This window comes from Peromyscus leucopus, chromosome 6 (assembly GCF_004664715.2).
Source record: "Peromyscus leucopus breed LL Stock chromosome 6, UCI_PerLeu_2.1, whole genome shotgun sequence".
Classification (NCBI taxonomy): Eukaryota; Metazoa; Chordata; class Mammalia; order Rodentia; family Cricetidae; genus Peromyscus; species Peromyscus leucopus.
The window spans coordinates 70,438,539-70,455,563 of NC_051068.1; the positions used below are offsets into that span (position 1 = coordinate 70,438,539).

Genomic DNA, 17,025 nt, shown 5'->3' on the forward strand with positions numbered 1-17,025 from the left:
ACTGCATGGTGGCTCACAGCCATCCATCGTGGATCTGATACCCTGTTTTGGAATAAAGGAGTACATGCAGATAGAGCACTCATATACATAAAATAAATAAATAAAATCTTAAAAAAAGAAGAAGCCGCATAAACTAACAGTATGACCCCCCTTCTTCCATGTTCTTTGGTACTAAGAGGTGACAGCTGGGGTCAGACACTGGCCACTGATGCACAGCTGGGGTCAGACACTGGTCACTGATGCACAGCTGGGGTCAGACACTGGTCACTGATGCACAGCTGGGGTCAGACACCGGTCACTGATGCACAGCTGGGGTCAGACACCGGTCACTGATGCACAGCTGGGGTCAGACACCGGTCACTGATGCACAGCTGGGGTCAGACACCACTGGTCACTGATGCACAGCTGGGGTCAGACACCACTGGTCACTGATGCACAGCTGGGGTCAGACACCACTGGTCACTGATGCACAGCTGGGGTCAGACACCACTGGTCACTGATGCACAGCTGGGGTCAGACACCGGTCACTGATGCACAGCTGGGGTCAGACACCGGTCACTGATGCACAGCTGGGGTCAGACACCGGTCACTGATGCACAGCTGGGGTCAGACACCGGTCACTGATGCACAGCTGGGGTCAGACACCGGTCACTGATGCACAGCTGGGGTCAGACACCGGTCACTGATGCACAGCTGGGTCAGACACCGGTCACTGATGCACAGCTGGGGTCAGACACCGGTCACTGATGCACAGCTGGGGTCAGACACGGTCACTGATGCACAGCTGGGGTCAGACACCGGTCACTGATGCACAGCTGAGGTCAGACACCGGTCACTGATGCACAGCTGGGGTCAGACACTGGTCACTGATGCACAGCTGGCCACTGGTCCCATCTGGGCAGCGTTAAGTTGTTTCCTGTTTCTCTTATCAAAATGGCTTCGTAATAAAAGAAAACGTGCTTCTTATCAGCCCTTCTTTACATGGAACAACATAGAGTTAGTTATTAAGATTTGTTTTTTTCTTTTTTTGTGCCATCAGCCATCAAGAGAAAATTAGCTAGGCGGGCAATTTTATTATATCATATTGTTTAAAAACTACGTCAAGCAGAAGCCTCCATTTCAGAAGTTAGGACACCAAACAGTCAGGATATAAATGCTTCTGTGTAGATCACAGAAAAACACAAGTGGACATTTATTCTGTTTCCTTGTGTCTTTCTAAAATACCCTGAAGCAGTTACACCAAGAGAGTATTTGTTCTTACAGGAATTCATGGAAACAGAATCAGATATTGTAGCTATATAAATAAGTTTCAGATGGTCTCTGAATTGCAGAAACTCTCCATTGGAGAGTATGCAAGTTTGAAAATATAAAGAGGTAGTCATTTTGTAGTTAACTACTTGGAGGGCCAATTGTGGCACTTCTATGGGACTTGGGATGTAAAATCTTGCCTTTAAGACAGCAAATTTACTTAATTTTAAAAATGATTTTTATTTAATTATATGCATTGATATTTTGTCTATGCCCACGGAGGTCAGAAGAAGATGTCAGATCCTCTGGCACTGGATTTATAGACAGTTGTGAGCCGCCATGTGCTGGGAATTGAACCTGGGTCCTCTGGAGGAACCACCAGTCCTCTTAACTGCTGGGCCATCTCCCCAGGTCCTCAGTTTACTTTCTAAAATAACCTTCATTTAAAACTCTCACCAGAGGCTGGGGATATCCCAGTATGTACAAGGCCCTGGGTTCCATTCTTAATACCATAAAACAATCAGAAACCACCCAGGCCAACAACCAATGTATCTAGCCATAGTGCTCCAAGAGTTACACACTGCTTCATACTCAGCAATATTTTTACAAATCTTTCTACAAGATACAGCTTTGACTGTGGATGTGGTGGTGCTCGTGGGAGAGACCAGCACTTGGGAAGTATAGGAATCTGCAGGTTTGAGATTCATCTAGTCCATGTAGTGAGTTTCAGGCCAACAGGCTCCATAGTGAGACAGTGTTTAAAAAAAAAAATTAATTGAAAAAAAAAATCAGAGCCAAGGAGATTGAGTCACTGGGTAAAAGTGCCGTCACCAAGCCTGACGGCCTAAGTTTGACACCCTGAACCTATGTGGTAGGAGGAGGAAACACACTCCTGCAAGTTGTCCTCTGAACCCTGTACATGTGCATGCGGCACGCGCGCGTGTACACACACACACACACACACACACACAAAAGCAATAAACGCACTCCAACCGGAATAGATAAGCGAGTATACAGCATGAAACAACTGCTGAAGACATTTCTTGTTACTCTGACTCTGGCTGTGCCATCCCTGCCCCAGCCGTATCCTGCCCCCCCAGCCTTATCACCACTCCCTGCTGGGGATGGTCTGTATGTCAAATTACTCTGATTGGTCAATAAATAAAACACTGATTGGCCAGTGGCTAGGCAGGAAGTATAGGTGGGACTAACAGAGAGGAGAAAAGAAAGAACAGGAAGGCGGAAGGAGTCACTGCCAGCCCCCGCCATGACCAGCAGCATGTGAAGACACCGGTAAGTCACCAGCCACGTGGCAAGGTATAGATTTATGGAAATGGATTAATTTAAGATATAAGAACTGTTAACGCCGGGCGGTGGTGGCGCACGCCTTTAATCCCAGCACTTGGGAGGCAGAGCCAGGCGGATCTCTGTGAGTTCGAGGCCAGCCTGGGCTACCAAGTGAGTTCCAGGAAAGGCACAAAGCTACACAGAGAAACCCTGTCTCGAAAAACCAAAAAAAAAAAAAAAAAAAAAAAAAGAACTGTTAGCAAGAAGCCTGCCACGGCCATACAGTTTGTAACCAATATAAGTCTCTGTGTTTACTTGGTCGGGTCTGAGCGGCTGTGGGACTGGCGGGTAACAGAGATTTGTCCTGACTGTGGGCAAGGCAGGAAAACTCTAGTTACAAATGGCGCCCAACGTGTTGGCAAGAGTCTCCACCTAAAACCTGAGTAAAAGGATTCTAAAACGGAGCTAAAAACAGTTCCTAGTTGTTTCTCTCAAGTTAGCCGCAGCCTGCTGTGTTTGAGCTACTATGGCGGGTTCCTGGCGTGTACGCTCGGTCTGCAGTATGGCGGGAATGAGGCCTCTGCAAGTGGCACATTAAGCTGCGTGGTGGATTTAGCCTTTGCTAGTACAAAACAAAACAAAACAAAAAAGAGGTTTCTGGGCTACATGCTGCTTTGATAGGAACATAGACCCACTATTTCTGAGAATTGATGGCTCCCAGAGCTGGCGGAAAACGTACCACTGCCATGTTGGGAAGCTGAAGTGGGCGGAGTCAGCAGGCTTAAAAGGCTGCAGTTTAAAGCAATAGGCTCAAGGTAATATAAAAAACAAGCCACGTAAAGATGGCTACTACACAGAGAATCTGGATTATGTTCTCTTTGATATTCGTAACTGAAGAAAAACATTTGATTGCAAAAGCTGTTGAGTTATGCCAAAATGTATATTTTAAAGGTACCTTGACTTCAAAATTTGGATGTAAGGATGGATATGTTGCTTTGGAAAAGAGGCTCTGCTTTTGTTTCTACAAAAAGCCAGAGGCTATGGATTTGTTCCAGATTAAGATACATCAGGTTTGACCAGCCAAGACCCCCTGAAAGGTCTCCGATGACACCAAGGCCCAGATGATCCAACATCCAGAACAGTTTCAAGGCAACTGGCTCAGACGATACATTCTCACGGACTACTCCATAATCCTAAAATTTCTTTGTGTCCCCATATGATACAGCACCCCCCTCCAGCAGGAAGTAGTAAGAGAAGCTACGCCCAAATTCCCAAATCTACCAAGCTGGCTTTGGAGATGTGTAAAAGTTAAAACCTTCCTCTTTAAAAAAAAAAAAAAAGAAAGAAAGGAAAAGGGGAAGTGCTGTGGGATGGTCTGTATGTCAAATTACTCTGGTCAATAAATAAAACACTGATTGGCCAGTGGCTAGGCAGGAAGTATAGGCGGGACTAACAGAGAGGAGAAAAGAAAGAACAGGAAGGTGGAAGGAGTCACTGCCAGCCACCACCATGACAAGCCGCATGTGAAGATGCCGGTGAGTCACCAGCCACGTGGCAAGGTATAGACTTATGGAAATGGATTAATTTAAGATATAAGCAAGAAGCCTGCCACGGCCATACAGTTTGTAAGCAATATAAGTCTCTGTGTTTACTTGGTTGGGTCTGAGCGGCTGTGGGACTGGTGGGTGACAGAGATTTGTCCTGACTGTGGGCCAGGCAGGAAAACTCTAGCTACAGCTCCCAGCCGCGCCCCTCCCCCAGCCGCGCCCCTCCCCCAGCTATGCCCCTTCCCCCAGCCGCGCCCTCCCCCCCAGCACTCCTACAGAGACGAATACTGTTGCTCAGCTGTGTGTGTCCCTGTGTGGCATTTTGAAACATAGACACAAAGCATTCTGTACACATTTCTGTGCCTACCCTTCTCTTGGAAATCAGTACATTTAATGTGTGTGGGGGGGGGGCATATATTCCTGTGCACACCGAACCCCGTGTGTGGCTGTCGGAGGATGGCCTGCAGGAACGGCTCCTCCCCTTCACACCTGGGGTCTGGGGAACTCGACTCAGCCCATCAGGCCTGCCAACAACTTCCTTTGCCATCTTGCCTGCCCCCATATTGTACATTTAAAATTTTGAGAGAGGGGCTGGAGGGACGGCTCAGCCATTAAAGGCCAGGCTCACAATCAAAAACTTTAGAGAGGGAGGGAACTGGAAAGACGGCCTGGTGGTTAGAGCAGTTGCTGTTTCTGTGGAGGATCCAGGTTCAGTTCCCACAACCCACATGGTGGCTCACAATCATTTGCAACTCCAGCTTCAGAGGACCCAACATCCTCTTCTGGCCTCTGTGGGCACCAGGCACACATGTGGTGTACTTCCATACAGACAAACACTCATACATATAAAAACATCAAATCATCTTTAAAAATTTAGAAACTGGGCATGGTGGTACACACCTTTAATCCCAGCTCTTGGGAGGCAGAGGCAGGCGGATCTCTGTGAGTCTGAGGCCAATCTGGTACACATATCAAGTTCTAGGCTAGCCAAGGCTTCACAGTAAGAGCCTGTCTCAAAAATTTTATTATTATTATTATTATTATTATTATTATTATTATTATTATTATTATTATGAGAGAGCTCTCCAAGCTACTTCGCCCATGCCATCACAACAATCCAGCAGAGTGCCTGCCCATCCTCCACGGGTCAGGTCCATGCATTTCAAAGCTGTTGGTCCCTTTCTATTTGCAGGCACAAAGCAGACTCTCCTGATGACTTCTTGTGTGGTCTGGCCAGTTCATCTGAGCTACTTTCAGGCGGTTTGGCTCCGGACTCCACTAAGTAACTTGTCGTCAGAGTCGGACCACATTGCTAACTCCACAGAACCGTCCTCCAGTCTTGTCTTAGTCACCTGCCAACAGCCTTTGACAAGCTGGTTACTGCTCCTCCTGGATAAACTTCCAGGGTACTATGTTCTCGGTTTTTCCCTCCTCTACTGGTGGCCATGTTTTACTCTCCCTTCGTGGCTCTGTCTCACTTCCCTCAGCTTTCAAAGAAGTACCCGGAGTCTAGCTACTGGGCTGCTTCAGAGTCTACACACACTGTGGAGGTTTGAAGGAGAATGGCCCCCAAAGGGATTGGCACCATTAGGAGGTGTGGCCTTGGTGGAGGAAGTGTGTCACTGTGGGGATGGGCTTTGAGGTTTCTGTTGCTCAGTGTGACAGTCAGTTGACTTCCTGTTGCCTGCAAAATGTAGGACTCTCAGCTACCTCTCCAGCATGGTGTCTGCCTGCATGCCGCCATGCTCCCCACCATGATGATAATGGACTGAACCTCTGAAACTGTAAGCGAGCCCCTCAATTAAATGTCTTACTTTATAAGAGTTGTTGTGGTCATGGTGTCTCTTCACAGCAACAGAAACCCTAAGACACCTCCCCCCAGATCTCCTTCAAATGTGATGATTTAAATTAATGTAATTAAATTAAAATTTCAATTCTTTGGCAGCATTGGCCACATGTAGCAAGTGGCTGCCCACCATGGTTTGAGGGTGTCCCCAAGGGTTGACATACTGAATGTAATCCCCATTCTGAGGTATTAGGAGGGTCGAAGCTTACGCTGACTACAGTGTTTGGAGGAGGGCCTCTGGGGGTGATTAGCACAATCTAAGGTTCAGGTGAGAGTCCTCAGGACCTTGGCTGATGTAAGGGGAGCAGATGTAAGGGTGGGGACATCATAGTCTCAGAACATGAGTAGTTCTTTTTCAGTAAGATTTCATGCGCAGTGCTTCTTATGGTGAAGGACAATCCTGGGGCCCATCAAGCAGTTTGAATAAATAAATGCTGATCAATTGCACAGATCATTTAGAAGGACAGGCTCCTGCCTTGCAGGGAGTACAGTGATTATCTTAGTGATTGGTGAGGGAAGTCAGATGGGAACACTTGTATTCTGAGCTCCTGCTCTGGTAAATCAGAAAAGCCTCCAAGCAGGCAAAGAAAGCCCCTGGAGAATGGGGCTGGTGCCTGTAGCTGCCCTCTACGTAGCTTATGCCAAATGTAAGAACAGCACCTAGCTACGGGGCCAGGGAGATGACTCAGCAGTCAAGAGCGCTCACTGCACACCCTGAAGACCAGAGTTCGGATCTCAGCACTATCTAACAATCTGGGCGTCTCATACATGTAACCCCAGCCAAGCCAAGAAAACGTGAGCCCTAGGTTCAAGAGAGATCCTGTCTCAAAAGAACAGGCAGAGAGTGATGGAACCTAATATCCCCTTCTGGCCTCTCCATGTGTGCATGGATGTACTTGGACATATGTGCAATACACCCAAGACACATGAGCACACTTACAATCTTTAAACAAAACAACCAAAAATCCTAGAGAAAGAGAAAGAGATATGGCCTTAGAATTTGGTTCAATCATACACCAAAGATAACTATGCCATATTTGACTATGACATAATTAATACAAGTTTTTCTGCACCTCCTGCTGATGATTCAATGTGGCTAAAAAACATTTACAAAAAACTTTAAAAACATTTTAAAGATTTTATTTTATGGTATATGTATAAATGTTTTTCCTGCAAGTATGTGTAACATGCACAAGCCTGGTTCTGTGGAAGTCAGAAGAAGGCTCCAAATCCCCTGGAACTTACAGATGGTTGGGAGCCACCATGTGGGTGCTGGGAATCAAATCTGGGCCCTCTGTAAGAGCAGCCAGTGCTCTTCATCCCTGAGCCATCCCTCCTGTTCCTGAAGAACCCTTTCTGAGAAGCTGTGTCTGAGTGTCTCCTGCACGGGTGTCTGTGCACACCTGGCACACCTGGCACACAGGAGGTCAAAGAGGGCGTCAGACCCCCTGGAACTGGAGTTACAGACAGTGGTGAGGTGCCACATGGGTGTGGGAATCGAACCCGGGCCCTCTGCAAGAACAAGTGTTCCTAACTGCTGAGCCATCTCTTTAGCTCCTGAAAAACGTCTACAGAAGGCTGGAGAGGTGGCTCAGTGGTTAAGAGCACTGACTCTTTTTGCAGAGGACTTGGGTTTGGTTATCAGGTGACTCACAACTACTTGTAACTCCAGTTCCAAGGCACCTGACACACTCTGGCCTTCACCAGCACTGCATGCACATGGTGGCATAAACCCATGCAGGCACATAAAAATAAATAGATAAATCTTTTTTTTTAAGTCTCTGAAACTAGGTGTGATGGCTCACATCTATAAATTCAGCACTTGGGCATCTGAGGCAGGAGGACTGTTGGGAGTTGGAGGCCAGCCTGAGCTGAGTGAGATCTTATCTCAAATAGAAAATTAAAACAAAATTAAATAGTCTCATAATATTTTTCCTTTTTATTCCTTTCCCAATGAATTTTAAAAGAGGTTCCAGCCGGGCATGGTGGCGCACGCCTTTAATCCCAGCACTTGGGAGGCAGAGGCAGGTGGATCTCTGTGAGTTCAAGGCTAGTCTGGGCTACAAAGTGAGTTCAGCACAGTCATGACTATACAGAGAAACCCTGTTTCAGGAAAGAAAAAAAAAAAAAAAGATGTTCCTATGAGACTAGTGGTAAAACATATAGAAAATCTTTTATGCATTATGGAATACACAGGTTCAAGTCTATGTGCATTTTTCTGTGCTCTGTAATTCACCATAGCAACCTAAAGCATTAATTAAGCAGTCAGCAAAAGTTAGAAAACAGCAGCCAGTTCATGCTGTATCCAGCTACACAAGGACATCCTAAGAGCCCAATTTGTATCTTATTTTGTTAGAAAAATAAAACATCAAATACAGTATTTCTAGAAACTATTATTTCTATATATAAGCTAGTCAGGAAAAACTTTCCAAATGTAATACTTAACCTACTTTGAGGACCACTACATTTTTGCCTAAAGTTTAAAAATTTCAATATACATAGAGATAATAAAGTTCTTTCGATTTTTTTTCTGCAGGGAAAAAAGGCTTTTATAGGAACAAAAGCAGTGATTGCAACAAGAGTCTGTGAAATGTGTGTGCATCAGAGATGGCAGCAGCCGTGCAAGGTTTAGCCAGACAGGAGGCCGAGTGAGTCCGTCTGCGGAGTGAAGATGGCTCCCTTCTGTCCGTACTCTCCAACAGTAACCACCATTCCGTGCTAAGGCTGAAAAAGTACTGGTGCTCTGGCTGTGCCAACCGGCACTACTGCCCCAGGCCTGCGATGTTTCCTAATCCTGCAACAATGACGAAACCGAGATGTTCTACCCCAAGACCCGAGCCATCGTAAGGTGACCAAATTACCGTCTTCTCGGTGTTATGGACCAGGGCTGAGAGAGTGGTCAGAGAAGACACCGGGGCTAAGTCGGAGCAAAGCCAAATTCATCCTCGGTTAGTGACAACCAGAAAACTCTGATTACCAACTAAATTTACTCTTGTGTTTCAATTTTCAAGGGTAAATTTTGGAATATTTACTGTTATCTACTTAATTTAATGAGAAGTTATTGAATTCTTACTCTTTGAAAAGTACTGTTGGATAATGTAAAAACCTTAAAGACTAATTAATTCTTACTTCAATAGGACAGTATCTATTACAACAGTTAATGAAAGGGCTATGTACGGATATAATGAACCACTGTCTCAACATACAGAGATAATAATTAGCTGTTTCTCATGTCTTCTTTCATAAATCATGCTACACACACATATTATATACATACTATGTATATATGTATAGTTAAATATATGCTTACATATACACAGTTATATTTATGCTTATATTTTTTTTCTACAAAAGGGGGGATGATACCATCTTGATTTTCTATGAACACATCTTAGAGAGTTTTGCATGTGCTCCACGAAGAATTATTCTATTAAAAAAGAAAAGAATACTGCTGGGCTTTGGTGGGACAGCAGGAGGCTGACACAGGAAGATTCTGAGTTGAAGGTCGGCCTAGGCTACATAGTGATTCCCAGTGCAGCCTAATAAGACCTTGTCTGGAAAAAAAAAAAAAAAGGAAAAGAAAAAGAGAGGAGAGAGAGGAGCACTCATAGTGCTGAGCTGTAACTGAGCACCAGTCTCCTGCAGTCTCCTGTTGGTGAGTGTTTAGCCTCCAGACTGTGCTGTGACAATTCATGTGTTAGTGAACACCAGGTTTACACACCTTTGTGCACTTGGGTGTGCATATTTGTTTACAGGATAAACTCTCAGAACTGGAATCGTTAAGTGGAGTGTTTTCAAGTGCTCACCATCTTCTTCTGCTAAGCAGAACCCAGAGGTGGCAGAGAACAGTGTCTCCCATGCCCTCAACTAGCCTGGACCATTTCTCTGCCTCCTCCTTCAATGTTCCCATGACTTCAGATGCCCACAACACGCTGCGCTCTTTCCTGGTCACTCTTCCTCTCTAGAGATGTAGTTCTGCCTACTGTCCTCCTCTGCATGCTTCTTTTCAACACTTCAGAGACTTTGACACCAGCGTGGCTCACTCACCTAATACACAAGTTACACCCAACTTTCCTTCTACTACTGTACCATCCATGTTACAGCCTACATGACAAACACGTGAGCCACCCGTGAAATTGTGAATTTAAGATCTCCTTTCTTCACTAATCACCCATCAACTTAAAGCTTACCTATATTAATATTGTAATATGCAATAACATTCTGTTCCTCCAATCTAACCACCAATACTTATTTCACTATCCAATCTCTTCCTCCTATTTCCACTTTCTAGAATCATGGTTGGACCTATCTGCCCTCTTCACATTTAACCTTGTATAGTTAAAAAAAAGTCATTGAAAACCACACAACTAAGCTCACTTGGTATATTTTAAACTTATGTCCACTAATTGGCATTTGACTTTGTATGGAAGTTCTACTTAAATTTTCATAGTAAATTAGATTCAAACACACATTTCTATCTCATCTTTTATCATATACAACTTCCTAATTTAGCTTCTAAACTCACTGAAACTTGGCTTCCAAATCTTATGGGCACTTGGGGATCACCAACAACCTTCATGCCACTAACTGTTTTGACCTCTCAGTAGACTGGGTGTGGCCTACCACATGGCCTCCGCCCTGTCTTCTACTGCCCTGCTTCCTGTGCAGTCTCCTGCTGGCTCCCGGCCTGTGCTCAGGGCTGCATTCTGAGCAATATTCTTTTCTCTTTCTCCCTTAGAGGTCCTATCTCATCTATATGCCCAATACCTGACCAACTCCCAGCTGAAGACAGAATTGATTTGAAGTAAGGTCTTGCTATGGAATCTAGGCAAGCCTTCAACTTTCTGTCTTCGGCTCTTTAGTGCTGGGATTGCTTGTGTGGGTCACCACACCTAGGAATATGTGACGTTTCTATTTCATTATTAAATGGGCATTTCAACAAAATTCTTAATTTCTCCTCTAAACCTGAGTGTTATCCTTGTGTCTGTCACTCTTGATCTGTTGATGTACTTTCTTAAATAGACTGCTTTTCCTTCCTATCTAGCCAAGTCACTCTTACGTCTTACATGAACGTAAGCAATGTCCTTTCTTCTTCTTCTTCGTTTTTCACCAGCAATCCAGTCTCTTACAAAGGTATCATTTCAACACAGTATGGAGTGGGTGTGACACAAGCCTTAACTCCCAGCACTAGGGCGGCAGAAGCTGGCAGACATCCCTGAGAGTTTGAGGCCAGTCCTGTCTACCAGAGCAAGTTACAGACCAGTCAGGACTATACAGTACGATAGATATCTCAGAAGAAAAAAAGGTAACTGTGGTTTGGCTCACTGTTTTATCATGTCTTCCTATATTTACAAAACAATAAAGAAAGGAAAGAAAAACAAACTTTACTGGAGCCTACAGGCTCCAAGAGCTCCAGTCCTGTACCGATCAGCCTCCCTCCCCATGCACACCGCACTCTACCCAGCACTTCTGTCTGTCTCATAGGTGAGCTCTCCCTTCTTTGAGACCCTTACTCTGGCATTCCCTCTGCCCCAGTTGCCTTTTCTAATCGCCACGTGTTTGGCTTTTTTTTCTAAATTAAAAATCCATTTGAAACAGCACATCCTCTGAGAGGTTCTGTCCAATCTCAACTTCTCTGGCCTCACAGTTACTCTGCAGCTTTTCATCCCATTCAGCTTTTTGAAGCACTTTTGTTTACTCTAAAGGAGGCCTGAAGGGTAAGTTCCATGTCTTTCCTGCCACTTCCACAGCCCTAGTGTCTACAACAATTTCTAACACACCGAAAGCATCCAGTAAACATCTGTTGTATCAAGAATAAAGCAACATAATTCACTGTATACATGTTTAGCTACAGTGACAATGCTAACAGATGCCGACAGCTAATAAGCACTGTGGGGGAGAACATCATTTCAGCTTTGCTGGCAATGACTCAACACAGGAAGGTTTGCTGATGTACACTAACAGACTCATCTGGTCCAGGGCTTCCTTTTAGCAATAAGTAGCTAATTTTTCACTGAGCAATTCTTTAATTTTTTAAAGCTAAATATTTTTTATATATGTGTTTGTATGAGCATATACCATGTATAAGTGGGTGCTCATAGAGGCCAGAAGAGTGTGGGATTCCCTGGAGTTGGAGTTGAAAGTGGTTGTGGGTGCTAGGAACCTGAATTCAGGTTCTCTAGAACAGCAGCAAATGCTCTTAACTGCATTCAGCAATTCTCATATGAAATCTATTATTAATGTCTTATCAAATTAATTAGAAGCCTCAAGAACAAGATTTTTCAAAAGCTTCTTAAACAGGTGAGAGATTTGGAGAGACTTTTATTTTTGTCATTTCGGACACCTCTGGGTCTTAATTCACGGTCCCCAGACACTGTTTGAGTGACTGGATTGTACTCAGCCATAGCAGCTGGTGTTAACCTTGGATTTAAAAAAATTCTTGACCATATAGTCTTCTTTTTAAGGGACTAAGAAAAAAAAATACAATGTACAAGAATCACTCACCCACAAATCTCAAAACTTTTTCCTTTTTCTGAGTTTCATTATATCTACAAAACACTATGCTCTTAGATAATTACTGGTTGAAATAGATGAATTATATCAACAGTAAAATTCTCACATTAAATTACCCAACGGATTCCAACTGTATATGCTGGGCCCTTTATACCATGCGGTCCAATATAAGTATTTATGACTATAATTCTTAACTAGCTAGAATTTGTATGATGTAAATTTTAAGTTGGCTTAAGTAAATTGGTATGGACAAGTTTTGTTTTTATTAAAATTAACCACTGGATTAAAGTTCTAACTAAAGAAAGGCATCATTTTCTCCTGGGACACATATGATGGCTTTGCTAATCAGGTCTCTCAGTTTGTGTTCTGGCCACATTTGGCAAAGTCCAATCCTCACCCAAACCAGCAACAACCTGCTCTGGCTGGCAATCAAGTAGCATATCTATTTTGAGCATTAATGTTGGAAACGCCAAGTGACAGATGCCATAGAGCATAAGAGGAAACTGATATGCTGCTAAAATACAGGCTATAGGGAGGGGTCGGAGGGATCTAAAACACCTGTTTCTTTGTTCCAAAGCAAGTAAATGATTCAGGCTTGGCAGGGGATCTCAAATGTAATGCCGACATATGCAAAACCCAAAGACTCTTCAGCTTGAAACAACAGGAGTCAGTAATCAGCATGTCAGTGTGGTCAGGAACAGTGGTCTAGACTCCCTGCTTTCTCGGTGACTCTGTAACTCTGTATTGATGTGTGTGTGTGTGTGTGTGTGTGTGTGTGTGTGTATGAGAGAGGAGAGAGAGAGAGAGTGTGCTCACACACCCGCTCCATGGAGTGTGTCTCTAGGTCCGAGGACAGTTTGGGACTCAGCTCTCTCCTTCACCATGTGGGTCCTGGGGACAGAACTCAGGCTTGCCAACAAGTCCCTTTCCCTGCTGAGCCATCTTGACCGGCTCCTCTCATTTTCTGGTTTCTTCTTAATCTATTTTTTAGTGTTATGTAAACAAAGTACTAGAAAGTTGGTAGAGTAAGAAGACCACAAATTTATATGACAGAAATAAAGAAATCTTCAGAATTCAGAGAAAATCTTTGATAACTCCTCTCAGAAAATACATAAATTTAAAATTTCGCTTAGTAAATGATAAGCTTCAGTCTTGAAAAGTGGTGAAAACCAAACTCTTGCATAGGTTGTTACAGTGTCAAAAAATTGCTTCTGGAATGCTTGTGTGTTCTGAACAGTGAACACAGAAGCATTTTATTCAGACTGAGTATGAACGCTAAAACTTTTGACATTATTTTATTTTTTGAGTAACTGGGGATAAATCCAGAGCCCCATGCACGGTAGACAAGCATCCTACTTCTGAGTTATTTTCTCAACTCTCTCTTCTCACTTCAAGCCACGTTCTCCCACATGTTTAGATTTGAAGCAGGGTCTAAGTTACACAGGCGTGGTGGTCTTGAACTCACTCTGACGCCTCAGCAGGCCTTGAATTTGCCATCCCTACCGACTCAGCCTCCACAGGACCTGGGCTTTCAGGCCCGCACTGCCGGACCAAGCCTGAACTTTGATAAGTTAAACTGACCACTTGTGACATCTTAAGAGCCACACAGTTTATAGACTTATGGTTTCTGTGGGTCAGAGACCATGCGTAAGTTAGATCTGAGTTCTCTGCTGAACTCAGGCCACCAGGCAAGACCAGGACCTCATCTGCAGCTTGGAGTTCTCTTCCAGGTTCACTGGCAGTCAGCAGAATTCAGATATTTTACAGTTACAGGACTGCAGAACCCAGGTCCTAGCAGCCCCCCCCACACACACAGTTCATTTCTTCCAGGCCAAGGTCTGGGTGTCTTGGGCACTTCCAGTTTCTCTGGCTTGTTCTGCGATCCCAGTTGTTACCACTAATCTTTGTCACCTTACCTGTCTCTGAGTGTGCTGGGCCCTAAATAAGGGTAGAGGTTTTCCTTAAGCTTGCCTTTGATGAGATGGTCCAGGGTCTCATGCAGGAAAGGCTGATGCTGTGTATACACATTCTCCACTCCCTAAAATATGGAAATGGTTCTTATGTTATTTTGAGGAAGCTAGCAATATAACATTTAATGATACATCAGAAAGGGGCATATACTCAATAGAAACTTTATGGGACAGAATCAAACATGTATTAGATAGGAATCAAACAGAATCAAATAGGAAGTTTGTGTGTCTATGTACAGGTGGGTAAAGTGCATGTGCGTGTGCATGAATGTCAGAGGTCAACATTGGTGTCTTCCTCGATGGCTCTCTACCATATTTTTTGAGATGGGATCTCGTATTGAACCTGGAGCTCACAGATTTGGCTAGATGGCTGGCCAGAGAGCTCCAGGGACCCCTGTCCACTCTCTGCACACCCCTCAGCAATGGGGGCAGATGCACACCACTGTATTTGCTTTGTGTGTTTGCTGGGGGCCTAAACTCAGGTTTGAGCAGCAAACACTTGACCAAACGAACCAACTCCCCAGTCCAGAATTTTAGAATCTTTAAAAATTATTTTAATTAGACAAAATTGCTCCAGTCTTACAAAAGTACTAATTTTTTTTGTTGTTGTTTTGTTTTTTGAGACAGGTTTCTTTATATAATAACACTGGCTATCCCGGAATTTGCTCTGTAGACCAGGCTGGCCTTGAACTCACAGAGATCTCCCTGCCTCTGCCTCATGAGTTTAAAGGCATGCACCACCACTGCCCAGCCAAAAGTACTAAATTTAAAGCTAGTTGTTTTCAATAAACTTTTCCAGGTATTAAAAAATCTGGAATCTTTTATCTCATCTGAATCTCATTCTTTTGTGAAAATGTTAAATAATAGCCAGCGGACATAGAAACCCACCAGGAAACACCAGAGAAACTAGAGATGGAAGTTAATTTTGAGCACCAGAAAGGGCAGGTCAGGGACAGAGGCAGCTCAGGCGGTGAAGTACTCGCCCACAAACACGGGGACCCGAGGTCGATCCCTCTACCAAGTCAAAGCTAGGTCTAGTGGAGCCCCGAGACAGTAATGTCCAGATTCCCTGCAGACAGGCCTCTAGGCATGCCTGTGGGGAATGGCCTTGACCATGTGCATTCATGTGGGAAGACCCATCTTCATTGTGGGCACTGTGACTGACCTCCTTAAGGCCCTGTGTTGGACTCATGTAGCAATGACAGATTATCCTGGAACTGTAGCTAAAGAAACCCTTTCTCCTTTAAGTTACTTTGTGAAGATATCTGATTGCAGCACCAGGAAAAGAAGCTAAGACATACCCACTTGTGACCCTAGGAGGGGGTATGTGGGGGGAGAAACAGATCCCTGGAGCTCATTGGCCAGCCTAGCTTAGCCTGAAAGTCCTAGGTGTCCATGTCAAAAAACAAGGTGTCTGGCTCCTGAGGAATGTCACTAGAGGTGGATCTCTTTCCTCTTCACACATGTGTGCAAACTGACACAGACATTCACACACACAGAGACAAACATTCACAAACACTGACACACACACACATATACATAAACAGGTTAGTATTTTTAAAGCACAACAGAAGTTTGTACTTTCTTTTTGATTTTCTTCAAAGAGAAATTGGGCTGGGGATGTAGCTCAGTTGGTAGACTGTGCTTAGCACGCACAGCACAGTCGAGGTGGAGTAGTGTACACCCAGCACTTGGGAGGTGGAGGAGAAGTTCAAGGTTATTCTTGGCTACATAGTGAGTTTGAAACTAGCCTGGGCTTCATGAGTACGTGAGTCTCCTTCTCAAAACACAAAACAAAACAACAAAATAAACAAACAAAAACAGAGAGAGAGAGAGAGAGAGAGAGAGAGACCGAGACAGAGACAGAGACAGAGAGCGCACTTAACAAATTTTACATTGCACACAGTAAGCTTGATGTCACTAGCCGACTGTCTGCACTTCTGGGAGCACGCCCAGTTCTTCCCATCATCTCCCTGGTCCAGTGCAGCGCAGAGGGCAGCGCTGTAGACTAAGTGTCTGCTCTGACCGCCTGGGTGGACCCAGCAGCACTCTTGGAGGGTGTGCTGCTGAGATCCTATCAGTTCACGCTGTGCTGCAGGGTTGTAACTGAGTCGCAGGTAGGAAAGCCCGGAACAGACAGCCCTACCTTGAGTCCTTTGAGAAACTGTTTGGTAATGGCCACGGCGTCTTTGGGGCTGAAGAGGTCACTTCCTCTCACCCGTTTCCCGCCGTATTCAACCACTGCTGACACGAGCTGTGGAAGAGAGAGGAAGGGAGCAGTCTTTCACTGCTTAGGTCCAGGAAGCCCATCTCACTATAGAACGACTCTTAACAATGGAGACACGAGAGGACAGATTCATGCACCTTGTAAATGAACAGGATGATTTACCTTTGGTTGGGGCCGAGACTATAACAGGCTTGGTTCCTGGGGTTTGGACTTCATATATAAATTTGCCGTTGGGTATCGTGCTATGCTGTGAGTGACTGTTTTCTGAGTCAAGTAACTGCCACTAGGGAGCTCAGTTGTGTCCCTTGTAAAAGGACTCTCTCAGCGGGGCCAGCCGACTGCTTGTGCCCCCTCGGCTGAGTATCCGAGGCTCCGGACCACCTGTCG

General features: G+C 44.6%; 1 protein-coding gene across 2 annotated transcripts in view; it reads right to left on the reverse strand.

Annotated features, from left to right (window-relative positions):
* Positions 1-17,025, reverse strand: part of Vps45 (vacuolar protein sorting 45 homolog) — a 61,234-nt gene that overhangs the window by 21,752 nt on the left and 22,457 nt on the right. For both annotated transcript variants that reach the window (XM_028856233.2, XM_028856232.2), the window contains exons 12-13: positions 16,558-16,665; positions 14,358-14,479 (exon numbers count right to left, since the gene is read on the reverse strand). In XM_028856233.2, coding sequence (XP_028712066.1) covers positions 14,358-14,479; positions 16,558-16,665 — 230 coding nt within the window. The remainder of the gene's footprint in view (positions 1-14,357; positions 14,480-16,557; positions 16,666-17,025) is intronic.